The 19744-nt window shown below is 39.9% G+C and overlaps 1 protein-coding gene across 4 annotated transcripts in view; it reads right to left on the bottom strand.

Annotated features, from left to right (window-relative positions):
* TBCK (TBC1 domain containing kinase) overlaps positions 1–19744 on the bottom strand; it is a 214011-nt gene that overhangs the window by 136429 nt on the left and 57838 nt on the right. For all 4 annotated transcript variants that reach the window (XM_075200804.1, XM_075200818.1, XM_075200825.1 and 1 more), the window contains exons 17-21: positions 19226–19352; positions 18094–18144; positions 15383–15466; positions 15066–15151; positions 3138–3174 (exon numbers count right to left, since the gene is read on the bottom strand). In XM_075200804.1, the coding sequence (XP_075056905.1) occupies positions 3138–3174; positions 15066–15151; positions 15383–15466; positions 18094–18144; positions 19226–19352 (385 nt within the window). The remainder of the gene's footprint in view (positions 1–3137; positions 3175–15065; positions 15152–15382; positions 15467–18093; positions 18145–19225; positions 19353–19744) is intronic.

The following is a 19744-nucleotide window of genomic DNA, read 5'->3' as shown; positions in this document are numbered from 1 at the left end:
GTGAAGAGGGGCAAAAGCAGCATGGCAGAGTGTGAAGGGGGGCAAAAGCAGCATGGGAGAGTGTGAAGAGGACCAACAGCAGAATGGCAAAGTGTGAAGAGGGGCAAAAGCAGCATGGTAGAGTGTGAAGGGGGCAAAAGCAGCATGGCAGAGTGTGAAGAGGACCAACAGCAGAATGGCAAAGTGTGAAGAGGGGCAAAAGCAGCATGGCAGAGTGTGAAGGGGGGCAAAAGCAGCATGGCAGAGTGTGAAGGGGGGCAAAAGCAGCATGGCAGAGTGTGAAGGGGGGCAAAAGCAGCATGGCGCAAAACTCTTTCTTATAACATAATCTAGCTTTGTGTACCTATTTTATTGTTCTTATTTGAGTATTAAATGCATGAAATATTAAACTATCTTTCGGTATGTCTTTTAGTATATGTAAAAGGGTCATTAGGGCAGACAACCAGTTGTTAATTTATTTGAATCCTACTACTGATGTTAAGTGAAAAGTTGAACAGAGTGGGTTTTCATTACTCTCTTTGTTAGGTGTAGTGTGTACAGTACTCCACCTCCATATGATTTTGGATCACTTATATTAGGGAACAGCCTAATGACTAGTGAAAGGTATTGTATAATTAGGTTCAAAATTATGAGGACGCAATTTTGCTATTTTACATTGCTAACAGCAAGAACTCTTATTTCATGTGACATTATTGTCTTCATGTATGTACTTATTGACTGTCATCGATATGTTTTGTTATACTTGAAATATTAAATAAAATTGTTAAAAACAATTATGACGACAAAGGATAGCCTTGTCACTTGCAATTTAAATTGGTCTGACATGAAATCCATGTTTGGTACTTTGGCAATTTCTTTAATATAACAGATATTATAGATTGAAAAACTAATATGGGCAGCCAAACATTTTAAAGACTAAACTGAAGAAATCCCAGGTTTATGGTGAGAAGCCTTTTCCACATTGAGAGGCATTAGGAGACGACAGGAGTTACTGACTTTGAAGGAAACCATATTAATCAGAAACTTTACAAGGGTTACCTACAGCCTGTGTAGCACACTTGATTTGACGAGATGATGTATAGCAATAAGTAATTTAAGTGAGATTTATAATCTCAGCAATAAATTAAAATAATCCCAACTGGTGATCTCTGAGTGTGGATCTTCTCATGCTGTATGGTTAACATATCTACGATTCATGCTGAACAGCAATAATCAAATGAGAGCAGATCTGTTGGTCTGTAATAGAGAAGCACCACCACAAGGGTATGCATTAGTTACCAGGGACACAAATACCTCTCTCTCATGAGGACTTGTTCAATTGAATTTAATGTTGAAATAATATTGACTTTCCTATGAAATACATAGGTTTGTTTAGAAAACACCTCAGACACCAAAACAGTGAAATGCTCTGTTCTGTAAGGAATTCATGTGAAACAGTACATTTTCCCAGCATCTCCTCTAAATAGGCTGCCTTGTAAATCTGTTAAGGGGGCGCCAGATTTTGTGAACTGTAGAAGTCCCAAGGAAAGGAATCTCCACCCACCATAATAGTCATCGTGAATGGGGTATGGGAGATACACTATGCACATAAATAGACAACACTTTTAATTGTTGGGCAGCACGCGGTGGCTTAGTGGTTAGCACTTCTGCCTCACAGCGCTGGGGTCATGGGTTCGATTCCCGACCATGGCCTTATCTGTGTGGAGTTTGTATGTTCTCCCCGTGTTTGCGTGGGTTTCCTCCAGTGCTCCGGTTTCCTCCCACACTCCAAAAACATACTTGTAGGTTAATTGGCTGTTATCAAAATTGACCCTAGTCTGTGTGTCTGTGTGTGTGTGTGTGTGTGTGAGATAGGGAATTTAGACTGTAAGCTCCAATGGGGCAGGGACTGATGTGAGTGAGTTCTCTGTACAGCGCTGCGGAATCAGTGGCGCTATATAAATAAATGGTGATGATGATGATGGTATTGAAACACTGCTTTTCATTCATGTTTGCCACTAACAAGCCCAATAAAGCTGCTCTCGGTGAAACAGGCATACATGCAGCAATGTATTGTGGCATGTCCTCTGAACACTAATGATGTGCAGATCAGAAAAGAAAACACAGTCCACCCCTGTACCCTAAAAAGTCACATAAAACCTCCATAGTACCAGACCACTTATGCGTTATAAGGGGGAATCTGGTTCAGAGCCCACTACTCTATACTATGCCTAGCTTTACCGCACAATAATATTGTACTGTACATAGTATAAACCATGGCTGCACACTTGATTCAGTTATTCTAATTGACCAACAAACTAATAATCATGGACATTCTTACAGCACAAGTGGACCTGAGGCAGTGTTAATACCCACTCCCGTCAGATAGTCACTTGGCCGAATAAACTATGCCAACATTTTAAATAGATTATTATTACAGCACAGTCGACCTCTTCAAGACTGAATGGATTTATTCACTTCCAAAGACGTGTAATTACAACTGGGAAGCATTGTCTTGATTTTTATTTAACCTATTAAAGAAGGGCCTTTCACTTCAAGTGTATTTCAGAGAAGTGCAAATTGCTTTCTAAAGTGAGTTTTGGCTAATGTTAAATGAAGATTCTCCTCTTGGTCTGGCACTATCAAAAGCAGCGTGATGTACTTGTAAATTCTGCTCCTGCTTGGATGATGTAAGCAATTCTTCCATCTAGACATTAATTGTTTAATCAAACTTGACAAGAGTTCTTCACTCAACCTGTTCTTGGTATGAGAAACTAGCATTTATAAGACAAGCAACTTCTCCAAAAAAACAGCCGGATCAGCAGGCACAAATACAGCCTTGTAGGTTTTAATCTTCTACCTTGATTGAATTCCTATTACTTCAAAGTCCTCTCATTCCACACAGACCCTGCTTATGCCTTTTCCTCTACAATCTACCTCTCAGTTTCAGTGACACATCCGCTTCCATCTACTTACAGCCTTTAACCCTTTCATGTCTGTGCAGGGCATACTTCCTATTGGCAACAAATGGAGGTCTGCTGACATTTAATATCAGCAAACAAAACCTGACAATTGTTGTGAATGCCGGTAGAAGGACAGAGGAAAAAAAGTAAAGCAATGAAACAAAACATATGAACAACGGGAAAGCTTTGACTTACGTGTGAACATTGTCAGAAACCATGGAATTGCGTAGAGCTGAAAGAGAACAAAAATACAATCAATCAATCTGTTCAGTGTGCAATGATAAAAGTCATAAATATCCTAGGTGCTCAGTGGGTGAAAAGCAGTGACTTTGGTTTGCAAACTTAAAACGTTTCTTAAACACGTCAATGGCGCCTTACGAAACTCTTCTGTAGACAGTAATATAGTGTATGGGATTTTATCATGTCCTCAATACACAATTTACAGCAAAATAACACCCCCGCTTTTTCGTTTACGCTTCAAAACCTTACTTATAGTGTACAGATTAGCAATGGAGATCTAATAAATGTGCACCTTATTACACAAATTACACATTTCTAAATGGGAATGACCCTAATCTGTATGTACCATGGCATACAGCAGCACTGTACAGGTGGGAAAGATTACTGAAGGAACATGTTTTAACGATGGGGAATAGGTCCCTGCTCAGCAGACTGCATAATGAAAAGGAAACATGGGTAAATGATCAATGTAATAGAAGTGGCTCTACCACAAACACACTATGTGAATGGACAGTGTGTGACCAGCCAGACATAAGAGATAACAGATTACAAGGGTCTTGGAGAGCACTTGTAGACTGACCAATACAGGAAGTATTTTGTGGTGCTATTAGAAAAACAAATGCCTTAACCTTATATAGCTTTAACTTTTTGACTAAACTTGGAAACCTGTCAACTTACATACTACTTTTTTTCTGCCAATATGTAATATAGTTATCATGATAACTTTACACCTAACCAGAAAATCACTGAATAAATACTCATGCTTTCACAGACACATTAATACATTAACAAAAGTTGGTATCTTCCAGCTAAGGAACATTATTTATGTTTACATGATGAATAAGTATATACAGTTAACTTTTCTAAGTACAAAAATGACTACAACATGGCATAAAAGAAAATCATAAATAGAAAAATAAATCTAATTTAAGACATAATGAAGTCGGTCCCACACCCAATTTGCCACTGCTCTCCCCTCAACAGTCATATTGTTTGTGTGTTTCTAATAAATATATATATATATATATATATATATATATATATATATATATATATATATTGTAACAAAGGGAGGCATTTATCTGACAAGATGCAGAGAAAACATACAAGCAGAGTAAGACATTGGCGCAGTTATGCACCTAGATTCAGGTTAAACCAAGTAAAGACTTATGTGTAGTTTAAAGTTGGTTAAATTACATGATTTGAAAGCTGCTTCCTCTCAGCAAACAGACAGGGTGTGTCTGTTAGTTCTAACAGAGCCAGCGATGGGCATTTTCTCTTAAAGAGAAGGTGGGTGTGTCACCTGTCCATCAAGCTAAGGCTGGGGGAGGAGTATCATGTATAAAAGCTTGTTTGTGTCATTTGTTCACGGAGACCAACGCTGGGTGAGCTGGCTGGTCTTGAGAGAGAGCTGGTCTATGTATAGCTAGCGTTTAGGGTCTCCATAATTGCTGTGAAAGTATACGGTGTCAAAACATTTACCATCCTGACAATAAAGCTACATAAAAAGAAAGAAGTTGTTCGTGTGTGCTTCAGCAGTAGCGGGCTCCTGCCACAAAATATATATATATATATATATTATATATATATATACACACACACACACACACACACATATATATATATACATACATACACACACACATATATATATATATATATATATATATATATATATATACACACATACACACACACACACAAAGATAGTGGACCCCATTTAACAATTGTCATACAGGGCATCAGTTTTGCAGCCATATTCTGAGGTAAATAAAATGTGTAACCTATCTGTTGCACCATATAACACTTGTAATTTAGAGTAAAAAATTTGAATAAACACATAAGAGATATTTACAAATGCTAATAGTAACAACTATACCTTAAATATTATATGTTTTTAAATAGTCATAGTGGAAAACCAATTAGAGCAATTACAAATCCCCTAGTTTTTTATTAGTTAAATCATTATAATTTCAGCAAATAAAATAGACCATTTTTGTGAAGCTATGAACATTCTGAGATTTACTAGAGAATAGTTCCTGCTATATTAAGAAAACATTTAGTGACAAGAAAGTGATTGGACATTTGACCACGGTCTAGTACACTTTAAATGGCTTTTTGCTTATTTCCCACAATAAAAAATAGAATGAACGGCTGCTTTTATTGTCCCACAGTGCCCTCTAGTAACAGGAAAAGTTAAAGCAACATTTTAGAAATAAACCTCACCAAATAATAAAATAGGTTAAAGGCTGCAACATGCTCAGCCACACACTGTATCCAACAAATTTGGAACAGTCTTATTTCAGTTTGATTTACATGTGCTCCTCTTGAATATGATTTCCACATCATTCATTGGCCTTATAAGCCAAGCCAGAATCATTTTCGAGTGAGGTAAACCGCCAACACTAAATTACCATGGGTCTGCTTAAGATTTTAGTTTTAAACTTGCTTTATTTTATCTAGAAAGGTGGGGTGGACTTCGACCCCTGTCTGATTGGCCCCGATATGCTTTCTGGTGGTTAGCCCCTCCATGGGACCAGCAACCTTATATACCTTTTATATGCGCCATACGGATCAGCCTGACCTGTTCACTCTTCCCCTTCCTCACCTCTACATGGGCAAATTATTCCCACTCCCAAGTTGCCGGTGTGGAGAGCTTACTGTTGTGACTGCCAACAACGCAGGATTAAATTCTTCTGCTTATTAAAGTCAACCAGCTACATGTACACTATATAACAGAGGTGAATTTAAAGGTCACTAATATATAGCAAACATGAACTTTTGAACCTACTCCAATCTAGCAGTGGAGGTTTTTCTTCTATATTTATCACTAGTACCAGGCTGCATTCCCTACATTTAATAACAACTCATTAGACCTCTGACAATGTGAGTTTCTACAACTGGTTCCCTTACAACTAATGTATGTGTTTATCTTCAAAGTGCTGACTGGAATGTGTAAGCTATTTTATATGACCTGAATATAAATCTCTGAGCAGTGCAGGAGATTGACTGTAAGTCAGTCTACAGAGCAGGTAAGTGTGTGTGTGTGTGTGTGGAAAATAAATGTAATGTGAGGGTTGGTGGGGACCATTAACATACTGTAGGGGCTATAACTGCAATATGAGACCTGTGTTAAATGTGGGGTCTGATAATGTAAAGTTTGGGGTCATTAGGGTAAATAGCCTTACTTGTTAAATGCATACTTGCCAACTTTTCCTCGCTTGCTTCAGGGAGATCCCGGGGGAGGTGGGCGTGCGGGGGCGGGACTTGACGAATCACATCATTTGGCACTGCCCCTAAACGATTGTTACAATTTTGGCCAATTACAGCAGGGGGCAGGGCTAAGATGACGCAATATTTGCGTCATTAAGCCCCACCCCCACCACTTATCTTTTGCGGAGGTGAGAACCGGGAAGTTGCCCTGCTCTCCCAGGAGGTCTCCCAGAAATCCGGGAGTCTCCAGGACATTCCGGGAGAGTAGGCAACTATGCGTTAAAGAAAAGCAGCTAATGAATCTCTAGAGACGGAAGTGTCTTTTACATTTCTGTCTCCATTACTAAAGTCATGTTGTCTTACCCATCAGTCTTTGATTAAATCTTGGTCTCCATGAAAATGGCCACCTCCATAGGCATCAATACATGGACATAGGACACAATTTCTGAACTGTCATCATGCCACAGATGGCGAAGCCAACCACGTCTTGTACTGGCTCAGCATCAGGGAGAATGCCAGACTCTTCAGGGAGTGAGGGAGATCACCCCTATTTCAGGGAGTCTCCCTGACATTCAGGGAGAGTTGGCTAGTATGGTTAAATGTGAATACTAATAATTTAATGGAGCTGGATGGGAGGGATTGTATTAAATGTGAATGCTATTATTTTACGTCTGGGCTGATTGGAAGAAATAAGCCTTTTTTTAAATGCAAATGCTATTAATATAACTTTGGGGCTGGTGGGTGGTACGGTGGCCTAAAGCAGCGGTGGGGGAGCGGCACCCCCAACCTTCACTTGTGACCCCCCAGCCGGATGCTCCGTATCACAATGGGGGCAACTGTCTTCCTTGTCACATGAAGACCTCTGCAGAGTGCAGGAAGGTCAAGAGGGGGATGTACACTGTGCTCTCCCACCTTCCTCTGTGCGGCTCAATTGAAGGCTGGAGGTGACAAGTAATGAAAGCTACAAGAATAGGTAGGAGACAAATCTGGTGGAGAAGTTCTGTTTTTGGGGGACTGTCCCATGCCGTCTGCAGGGACAGTTGGGAGGTACGTCACTTTATACACTGCTTAGCTCCTGAAGGTAGGAGCCGCAAGTACCTAACAGTGATGTGCACAGAATTGCTATTGTGTCTGAAGGGAAAGGGGTTGGAGGATAGCCTAACACTGTCTAAAGTAATAGTCATGCCCACTCATGCAGTGGCAGCACCCACAGCAACGGTGGCACATGTATTACCCTGAAACCTATGCCTTTAGCTTTACCTACAACATGAGGCCACTTTCGCAATGTTGTCCAGGGTCACTTTAAATTCCCAATCCGCCCCTGAAGGCATTATGAATATTAACCTGGTGGTTCCTCAAGGGTGTTACAAATGCCTAGCAATGGATAGGCTGCACATTAGTTCAGTCCATAACATGAATGTTTCTACAGGGTGTAAGCTACAGGTACACATTAAGACCTAATGATGTCCAAATGAAAATTATGATGGACTTCCCCAAAATTAAAGGTGAGTTATAGGTATATAACCAAACATTTTAACTGTTAAAGACAGAATTTGAAGACAAAAGCAAGCAAGTTTAGGAAAATAACCAAGTGTATTTTTGCAACGTTATTTAACTATCATAAAAAAATATGTTTGTTAAAACACTTGAGAGTTTTTCATTTGAAAACCTATTCATGAACAGCTATAGCAACTGGGCCATCTGTGAGCTGTACGAATGTAAAAATCAGCATTGTCCATGAGGAGCACCATAAAAAACGAATACTGTAATTAAATCAATATACATATTTCTGTATTTGTGGTACACACATTTAATTCAATAAATAAGATTTATTTTTTTGTCAGTAGCTTGAACAAATTCTTATATAGTACTAAAGAAATGTTTTTCTGTGTAACAAGATAGCTGCACAGTGACTGATTCCTCATTCTCATCAGTTGAGAAGTGCTGCAGACCTGCAATGGTCTCAGCTGGGGTTGGACACTCACTTTACTATGCTCTTTCAGTTTCTGTACTCGCTGACCTATAACAGGGTGTAAATTGCATGCATCTAAGAGCATTGCATCTGGAATGAAAAGCACACCGCCAATACGTTACATCAAGCCAGGATTTTATGCTTTTTTTCTTCCACTGTAAATTTAATCTATTCTGTTACAAGAGTTATGTTACAGATGTTTGTTACAGCTCTTACTGATGGTGACGCTGACACTAATTGGAAACAATAAAAGATTGTCCTCAATGCAGAATATAAACTTTAACCTTTTTTTTTTTTTTTTTACATATTAAGAAATGAAGGTCGAAATGTGAAAAGATGAAAAGCACATTTTTTCAAAACATTTTTTTTATCGTTTTACATAATATTTATATAGATTTCAGAGATATATGTGACTAAACAAAAGAGTATTTTCTTAAATGCCTAAACTGCTAGGGTGACCCAGTGTTAATGGGAACAGTAAAGCCCAAAATAGACATTTCCATATAAGAAGCATGAAGGTAAAGTGCATTGTTAAGTTGTACCCTGACATTCTTGCAGCTCGGTTATAACGTCAAATGTAACTTAGTATTACTTCCCTACTCTATTACATACAGAGGAAGCCATACCCCACGGCTTTAGGGCACTGCCCTACCTGAACCTAGTGCATGGGAAAAAACTGTTGGCCAAGCTTAGTAGCATTGTGTAATCATTTGCCCCAATACAAACATACAATGTATTTCTGCAGAGTACTTTCTGAGTCTTTCACCCATAATCTCTTGGCACAGAATCATGTAAACCAGAGAAGCCCCCCCCCCCCCTGCTAACAAGGCAATGTGCTACAATGCATGAATGATGGGCATATTTACTTCATTTTACACATTCAGTGTATCCAGTTTAGTAATTCACAAGTTTTGTTTAATAATTTTACATGCTTTTTACAGAAGTGATTTGTTTGCTGTTGTCTACAAGTTCATATGGTATGTTCCTGGAGATATACTGACTTGAAATACAAGCCACAGATCAACCCCAAACACTGTCATAATGGTCTCTTTAATGATCCTTCAGTACAAAATATGTGACAAATTCTAAACGAAACAAGTGCATTTAATTTGGACACAGAATTATGATCTGCTGGGTCTCGCTGCCCTGTGTGTCATAGAACATGAATAAGAACATATTCCCATAGGACAAATGTCTGTTCTCCTCACTAGTGGCTTGAAGCAACATTCCAGCCAGACCCTGACTGATTACGTGATGCAGCACTCTCATAATCACATACATTATGGTGCATCTTGTGCTGCTCAGACAATTTTTCAGCTTTAGCTATCAGCTATGTCTCTTCAGCATCCCTAATAATAACACACTGCTACTAGCTGTTTCTTTCTCTCATTTCTCTTTAATTTTATCAACTGCATTCCATTTCATCATATTCACCTTATCACAGCTAAGGAGGAACTGTTATTCCTCCCAGTAATACTGATATATCTCACATACAGGCAGTGGAATGAAGACCATGACATGTTAACTTTTACTCATAAACAATTATAATGGTTAAAGTGATATAGAAGGTCTTTAGCTTTTTTGGTAACTATTTACTGTTTACATTTAAAGGACGTAACAATGTGATAAAAGATCACATCAGCATTCGTTTAAAGTAAGAAAAGTGTGATTCCATTTCTTTATTTGATCTGCATTGCTTCTCGATCCCAGAGTTCACCAGTCAGGATATTCAGGTGTCTGTGATAAGATTGTTGTAGCAATTACATGTCGCCTAGTTATAAATTGTAAATGAACGTCAAGAATGAAAAGATACATTGTCAACAACGCCATGAAGTGTAAAGCAATGGGAGACCTGTGGCTTCTCAGCTTTGAAAAGAAAAGCAAAACACTAAATTAGTTTGTCGTTCGGTGGCTAGTACAAAGAAGCACAGGCACAGAGCCAACACTTCTAATGATATTCTGATATATAACAAACTCTCGGCATGTATAACAAATCTTCCCGATAAAATTCCAGAAAGAAGTTGCTTAACCTTCTCTATTATTTTTGCTTTGTGGAGGTTGCTTGACGTTAGACCTGCCCCAGCCCCTAGAATGAACAACTGGCAGCAGAGGGATGGGGAGAGATTAATGGTGCCTGGGCATATTGGGTTTGTCACCTGGGTCCTACTGCAACTGATGACAGGGACAAATTGAGCATCATGGCAGATCTCTTAGAAAATACTGATCCCAATATCACTGCATTCAAGTGAGTGTTAATATTAATGACTTTGAAAACGCATCAGTTTCTGCTAAGCACACTATTAAGGAATTGATATGTAAACTGCAAAGCAAGTGTAATAAAATGATTTTGCAGCTTAACCATGTCCCTGCTTCTGTGTTAAAGAAAAATGTGTTTCCATCAAGGTATGAGTTCATCAGTGATGAAACATCAAAATATTCAGAATATTAACTACAGTACGAACAAACTGCCTCTGTGAGCTCTCCAATCTCTATCTTCCTATTCAAAATGACTTGTTTCTTGAGTACATACAGCAGACAAACTGCTTAGGAAAGCGCAATAGTTATTTCTTTCCTTTGGCAAAACATAATTAAAAATTACAGTACATCATATTCAAAATACATAACTAACATAGAATACATAAGGCTTCTCAACTATCCAACATTAAAATGATTGGGAGGAAATAAAGTTTTAAAAATAAAACTGAAGCTCTTTAATAACAGGAATTTTAAAATATAGGTCAATGTAAGAATAATAAGCATAACAAATTAAAATAAGCATACAATGGGTGAAAACAGAGAAATTTGATGCTGCCTTTCTAGCAAACGGGCAGGTCAGTATACAGCATGCAAGCTGTTTGTGGCTTAACAAAGATTCAGTATTCCGGGAGCTTGTTACTGACCTCGAGCAAATGGAAGGTTGCCAGGAAACGCAATCCTTCCTGCAGTGAGACACTGCGTTAAGGTGATGAAAGATTAATCAGGTTTACTGATACTGGATTACTGCTCAAGCACGAAAATCAGGTCCAGGTCCTATTATCAGCTTGCTGATATGTTACCATGACCGGACACAGGCCATCTTGTTTGAGGAGAAAACAATCTCTTTTATATTAGCGCATCCTCTATAGCAGCGGCTCGCACAACCTTTATAAGCTGAATTGCAATAACATATGTGTGATCACATTACTATGAGGCTGGGATGCTTTGATGCCAGAAATACACAGTAAAGCAGAGAATAATCTTTCACATCACACCCACAAATCAGTGCCCAAGTCACCAGCAAATGTTTCATGGAATGCTGTGTTTTAGACACAATGAGAATGAATACAAAAAAATATATCTACAGTATTACATTTTTGTATTCTGCCAACACTACCTGTGTGTACATGGAAGAAATACAATAGTGAAATGATTAATGATTTTTAAAATATCTTGTACAAGATAAAAATCTAGAAAGGCTTTGTCTGTTTAAATTATTGTCTTTCTAACTTAGTGATGTACCTAGAGTCAATAGAGATTTAAGTAAAAACATGTATTTACTTTAAGGGGCCAATTCAATTAAACGCAATGTCCTGCGGAGTGCCTCTGGAACAGTCCCATGGGCACTTGGTGGCAATGCAACATTGGGGATTTTGCATCACAATCCATAAAGGTCTGCAGAAATCTCTGCAATTTTGGAGTACCTGGAAATGCACGCAGTGGAAAGTAACGGTGATGATCGGCAGCACACTGCACAGAATTTAATTCCCCCTTACCCATATTAAAAAGTTCATGTATTTATGAGAAGACAATGTATTTACAACAATGCTCCTTTCACTGCCTGAGCAGGAGCTGCCATAAGAACGTGTGAGTAGTTGTGGGCAGTTCATCAATTCATGAACAAAACCATTTCTCTGGCAATGTTTTTGATTTTTTTTTTAGAAATTGGGAGATTAAAACTAGTTTCAGCTGTTGAGAACATTAAAGTAGGAGAGTTTAATAACTTAGAACAACACTGCAGTCTATGATATGATAAAAATGCGATTTCATAACCAAGAAAAAAAAGATGTCAGTAATTTGGTCTTGTATTACAACAATGAGCTACACATCATTGACACTGAAAGACGCACATAGGGGGAGATTCAATTCAACGTGGTGTTTGCGCCCGGAATAGTCCGCGGATACACATCGCCTTAATGTTCTGAATGAAATCTTCACACATTTTCCCTCGCAACTCAAAGATGTGCATAAAAATAAGTGGAGATAAGTTACTGTAAATGGCGTAAATGTCCGAAATTATCCATAAATGGCAGAAATATCTGAATATCGAGGTGATGTTTGGCAGCACCCAGGACCACCACCAGCATTAGGCTGCTGCCTAGGGCATCTCGCTCTGGGGGGTGGCACCGTGGCCGGGTACCCACACTACCAATGTCTCTAAATGAAGTTAGAGGGTCAGGGCGCTGCGATCGCCTGCCTGCTATTTCCCCATGACACAGTCCTTAGCTGTGCTTCCATAAAGCAGTACTAACTATCCGTTTTCCTCTGGCGCCTGGCTCCTGGCACCGTCGTGATGTCACAACGCTGTCAGTGGAGAGGAGCTGAGAAGGGGCTGGAAAAAAAGGGGCAAAGAGGGGGCTACAGAAAATGTGGAGGGGCTGGAGAAAATGGGGGGGGGGGGTGGGGTATAGAAAATGGGGATAGAGGGGGCTACAGAAAACATGGAGAGAGAGGGTTGGAGAAAATGGGGGGTATAGAAAATGGCGATAGAGGGGGCTACAGAAAACATGGAGAGAGGGGGTTGGAGAAAATGGGGGGGGGGGGGGGGGGAATAGAAAACCTGGAGAGAGGGGACTGCATAAAATGGTGGAAGAGGGGGCTATAGAAAACATGGAGACAGGGGGCTACAGCTAGGGCGCCGTTGGAAGGGATGTATGTGAGAAAAACTGGTTGAATGGAGGTGGCATGTGTGACAAAAGTTGATGGGTATGGGTGGCATGTGTAAGAATAGCTGGTGGGCAGTGGGGACATGTCAATATGTAACAGGTGAGTGATATTTTTTTCTTTGCTCTGAAATGTAACATTTGGCACATCCTCCTTAGAAAGCCTTTGTTTCTGGGTAGCAGTGAAGCCTAGGCACCATTCTGTCAGATATCAGTACATCTGGACAACAGAGCACCTGGACTGCAGTCTTACCAGTCAGCAGAAGGAGTTAAGAGACACTATTTTTAATTTACAAATGTCAAATGTGTGAGAGGCCAGGAAGTGAGAATTAGGGGGGGAGTGGTAAACTTAAGCATTCACTATGGCACCAACAAACCTTATACTGGCCCTGGCAGCACCTCGCACTGAATTGAATCTCCCCCTTAGCGCGATGTGTCTCAGGAACATTCACGGATTCACAATGCACCGATGTAATGGCAGGAATCTTCGTTCATTATTCCTCGCACCCTACTGTGCACTGCCAGACATCATGATGATGTCCATGCGGCACATTGCCAGCAATTCAATCTCCCCCTTAATGTTAATTTCAAGTCTGTTCTATTCTGGTGACAGCATATTAACACAATATAGTCCTTCACACTGGCTGTTACACCCTGATGATCACTGATCTATATACAGCATAATAGACATGGTCAGCAGTCACAAATGAATAAGTCATTAATTCATTTCAATGAACCAAGTATGATGGTATTATACAAACAGGGGAAGGTTAGCAATGTAAAATAGCAATATGCCAAAAGCTAGCATGCATTTCCGAATACTCAAAAATGAGGTGGAAAGCCTTGTGAGTGTGCTGGGACAAGCTATTGTTGCATCCAAGTTGTAGATATCAGAACGTCACCAAATATGATATTTCATATGTTGTCTCCCTTATGGTGCGGTTTAAAGCAATCTTTTCATTCTGTGGGTTTGACTGCCTCAAATGAAGTATTACACAGAGAAGAACATAGGTGAATCCTGCTGCCTGTACTGTTAGCTAAATGAATGATAATCTAGCTCAAGATAACTTGCCATGACGCCACATAGTTCTTGCTCATATCAGCCACCACAGCATCACTGTATATTGTTTAGTAATTGTGCATGTAACCATGGCAACAGAGGCATGGGCTGAGCAAGGACAAGAATAGGAGCCATTACGTCCACTCAGAAACGGAAAAGCCAAAAATACTTTAGCTTAATGATTAGGGATCTGTCTGCAAAATGGCCCTGACATCTGATTACATCAGAATCTATGATTGCATTAAATAATTCCGGAGAATTGTGTCTGGATTTAGAGCGGTTTGAGATCTTAAAAAAGATAATTCAGAAAAATACAGAAGTGACAAAATTGCAGCAATTTTGCAGCAATCAGTGGATGTGGAGGGCAAGCACACAGCTCCAAGCCACCATGCACATAAATGTAACGAGTAAGCGGGCCCTGTGAACGTAGATATAGTTTGAACATTTTTATTCAATGAATAAAAAAACAAATTATGACTATTCTAATTTACAGTATGAGAAGTAATTCAGACCACAATCGACCAGACAGAAAACAATGTAGGGGAAGGTAGAAAATCTATACATGTAAATTTAACAGAGTATATACCACTATTTTTTGTGTCAGGTAATGTAGCCCCTGTTTTCACTAATAAGTATTAAAATATGTATCTGTTAGCTGTCAGTGATATTTTCAAAGTTGTCCTATTGGCTCATCGTTTGCAAGGCTCTTTGGTACTTACATCTGGAATGAAGCCAATTTCGTTTAGATGGTTGCTCAGTTCTGGGTCATGAAATGCTATCATCTGGGAGAACACAGTCAGGTACTCTGAAATGACAGCAATGACAGCAATAGACATATATTAAATAAAACTGAAAATATTTTATGTAATCATATTTTCTACATTTGATATTTATTTCCTACAACATTTCAGCATTAGTGTCTGGCAGGTATGCCATCAGATTTCAAAACTGTAATCGTAGATTCACTGTCACAGGACTAGCCAGAGACTTCAACTATGCCTAAATTGTACAGTACGTTGTATAGTAAATAGCTTACCTTGAATAACATGAGAATTGTCCTTCAGAAAGAAATTATACAGGTACTTTGGTATAAATGCAGACATACAGGCATATGCCAGTGCTAGAAGGAGAAACAAATGTTGTAAATCCATATTTCATTTTCCACAATGGTGTTTACAGTCTAGACAAAGACCCTATGTACATACTGCATACAGGTAAATGATGTATTCCCCTTCCAACCTCTACTGTAGGCCCCAACACAATAACATTTCGTCAGTCCATCCTACACAAATTTGTATTAGCATATGGGATAAACGTTTCAATTAACTTTTAATTGCATTCTGGAGTCAAAGGCAAGTCATAATTTCCACAGTGAAATATATGCAGCTTTCATTCTATGAAATGTTAATTTATGCTACCTTCCAATTTAATGGTACACCTAGTTTATAGAATTTTACTTTCACAACAACACACTTACAAAACGTTATGCAAGAGATTTACGACTGCAGACAATGGAGTAAGCCTAATAATTTGTAACCAGGCTTCAATACAAACAACGCCGCATTAAGTATATACCAAAATGTTTAGGTGAAATTGACCAAAGTATTATTTCAACTTGAAGTAAAAGATGGGATTTCAACCATCAAATGTCATTCAAAACATTTAGGTTTTGTTTGAACAGCAACAATTAGAGATGGAGACGTGTTTGCAAAGTTTGATCAGAGCTGTACATTGTATTAAAGACTCTTCCTGGGTGGCCTTGTAATAGCAATCTTCAGACTGAGTGGGAAAATGCAGATAACAGACAAGTAATATACTTATAGAAACACAGCCCAGTCCACTTCCATTATCTGAGGATTACTTAGTGTATAATCTGTTTATACACTAAACAGAGAACACAAATTACCCCAAATAAAAGACCTACCAAAAACATTTGTAAAGGTATAGAAAAAAACGTTTCCATACCTTGACAGAAGATGTCTGTCCTTTTTAATTTTAATCCAAGCTATTATTCTCTTTTATCAGTTAATACAATGGGCTAATGCAGCGGATCCCAAAGTGTGCGCCGTGGATCCCTGGGGTGCCGCGGCGCTGTAACAGGGGTGCCGCGATCGTTCTCGAAAAAAAAAAAAAGATGAACTTACCTATCCAGCGCCGGATCCTCCTCCTCACTGTTCTCACTGACTGCCGGGCGTGACGTCATCACGTCCGACAGCAGCAGAGAGGACATCAGGACAGAAGACAGCAGAAAATGAGGAAATAAGGTACGTAAAGGAACGGAGAGTGAAGGGGGGCACAGAGAGAGAGAGACGTTAAGGGAGGGGAGGGGGACACAGAAAGAGAGACACCGAAGGAGGAGAGGGGGACACAGAGAGAGAGAGACGCCGATGGAGGAGAGGGGGACACAGAGAGAGAGATGCTGAAGGAGGGGGACACAGAGAGAAAGACGCTGAAAGAGGAGAGGGGGACACAGAGAGAGAGAGAGAGAGAGACGCTGAAGTATGGGAGGGGGACACAGAGAGAGAGACGGTGAAGGAGGAGAGGGGGACACAGAGAGAGATGCTGAAGGAGAGGAGGGGGACACAGAGAGAGAGATGCTGAAGGAGAGGAGGGGGACAGAGAGAGAGAGCCGCTGATGGAGGGAAGGGGGACACATAGAGAGAGACGCTGAAGGAGGGGAGGGGGGACACATAGAGAGAGACGCTGAAGGAGCGGAGGGGGGACACAGAGATAAACGCTGAAGGAGGGGAGGAGGACAGAGAGAGAGAGAGACGCTGAAGGAGGGGAGGGGGACACAGAGAGACGCTGAAGGAGGGGAGGGGGACACAGAGAGACGCTGAAGGAGGGGAGGGGGACACAGTGTGAGCTGGCAAAGAGGGGGACACAGTGTGAGCTGGCAAAGAGGGGGACACAGTGTGAGCTGGCAAAGAGGGGGACACAGTGTGAGCTGGCAAAGAGGGGGACACAGTGTGAGCTGGCAAAGAGGGGGACACAGTGTGAGCTGGCAAAGAGGGGGACACAGTGTGAGCTGGCAAAGAGGGGGACACAGTGTGAGCTGGCAAAGAGGGGGACACAGTGTGAGCTGGCAAAGAGGGGGACACAGTGTGAGCTGGCAAAGAGGGGGACACAGTGTGAGCTGGCAAAGAGGGGGACACAGAGTGAGCTGGCAAAGAGGGGGACACAGTGTGAGCTGGCAAAGAGGGGGACACAGTGTGAGCTGGCAAAGAGGGGAACAGAGTTTGAGATGGCAAAGAGGGGGACACAAAGTGTGAGATGGCAAAGAGGGGGACACAAAGTGTGAGATGGCAAAGAGGGGGACACAAAGTGCGAGATGGCAAAGTGGGGGACACAGACTGTGAGATGGCAAAGAGGGGGACACAGAGTGTGAGATGGCGAAGGGGCGCAGTGATATGATGAAGGGGCACAATGTGATGGTGAAGGGGTCTAAATACATCTTACGTCATTTTGACCCAACTACTTAAAAACGGGACTACCCGGTGATTATTTTGGCTTACGAGTGCCTTGGAAAAATTATGGTGACCCTAAGGGTGCCTCGAACTGAGATAGTTTGGGAACCACTGGGCTAATGTAATGTTTCTACGATTACCACTTTATCTCAACAATCTACTATTTTATTATGCTCCTGCAACTTTTAAATATAAATTTGAGAATGAAACTAGCAGCTCCTGTAGATAAACCAACTTATATTTCATGCTTAGTCATCCTGTAAAAGTAATAGACACTTACCTTCATTGTTAAAATCCAAGTAGAGGAATGGAGCACACAAAGAATCCAAGCCTGACAATGTAAAAAAAAAACATATTTAAAGAGCTAGTTGTTCAGTGTTTTGAATTAAGATGTTATCCAGCATTAAAGAAAATATAAGTCAATCTTATGTGATCTGGTAACATCTGGTATATATCGGATCTCTTATCCGTTACCCAGAAATTTCAGAATAAAAATATTGCTGCTTTCCTGTAATACTGTCGCATGGACAGTCATGATCACTGGGTTTTCTTCTTCTACAGCCACTGGGAGTAGCGCTGCTAAACAATTAAACTAGGGAAATGCCAAAGACATTGGGCTGTTTTAAAATGTTTTTATGCTCTATCTTTGGAGACAGTGGAATTTGTTGGACACAATGAACCAGTTAATAAACAGCTAGCAGCCATGAGTAGTCCTTGGAGGTCCATTCTACAGCCTCCCATCCTCTTCCTGCAATATCTGATATGAAAGTAAAGCACTTCTAGCTAGTGAGTGATGCAGACAGAAGTGGGGCAGGAATCTATAGCACACACATAGAAGAAGACAGCAAGAACAATGGTGACATTGGCTGTTTAACTGCTGTTTGCAGTAGACACTGTCACAGAATTTACATTAAACCTTTTTTATATAAATATATATTTTTTATAAATCAATTAGATAAACTAAATGGAAAAGCTTTTTGAAATGGCATTAGTGCACCTTTAAGTATCTTGTCTACAGAAGCCATGAGGTTCCCATGACTTGTACTAATCCTGCAGTACAGTTTAATACTTTGGTGGGAATAAGCATGTTTCCCATAACTGGAGAGCTAAGCCTAAAATCAATGTGGGGTTAATCCCTTTTTCTGCCTTGAATACAGATGCAAATACTGTAAATTGTATACATTTTCAATTCATTAAAAGTTGGTTTCAGTCAATAATAATCCACTTGTTCAATCATTTTATGTTCATTTTAAATCAGTTGGACAACCCAACTGACAAGCATTACTTCAATATAAATTGGTCTCAGTGCTTACAAACACCACCCAGGTTAAACATCCTTCTGACATAGTCTATTTGCATTGTGCACTAAGTTTTATATTGCTATGATAAAAATGATGGGCAACACAACTTACCCTGCCAGTATACCAAGTTTGGATGTGATACCACCCAAGCCTTCAGCACCCTTCGAAACTTTGCATGTCCCTCTGGTGATGACAGCAGCTCGTCATACTGATGGCATCGTGGGATATCTACTTCAATCTGCAAAATGTTCAGCAGAAAAAATCCTCAAGGACAATATGGAGTCACAGTGTGTAAAGCAATAAGGTGTATTTGTTAAAAGAGCACAGAAAAAAGCATAAATAGCAAACCCTAATCCAATATCTATTTAGCTTGATATAAAAGATAGAAATCTAAACTCCCCTAATAAATATGTACATAAATTTATAATTTTCTTCACAAAAGTAACTATAATAATAATCCTATAATATGTATTGTCCAGTAAGAGCCTACTAAAACACCAAATGAATCAAAAGAACTGAAAATACACAAAAAATGAAAATATACATTTATTATTTCATATTATTATTATTATTATTATTCATTTTTATTTATAGGGCGCCACTAGGTGTCCGTAGCGCCGTACAGGGACA

Source organism: Mixophyes fleayi, chromosome 1 (assembly GCF_038048845.1).
Source record: "Mixophyes fleayi isolate aMixFle1 chromosome 1, aMixFle1.hap1, whole genome shotgun sequence".
In the NCBI taxonomy this organism is placed as follows: domain Eukaryota; kingdom Metazoa; phylum Chordata; class Amphibia; order Anura; family Limnodynastidae; genus Mixophyes; species Mixophyes fleayi.
The sequence above is the reverse complement of the archived record's forward strand: the minus strand, read 5'-3'. Positions and strand labels throughout refer to the sequence as shown.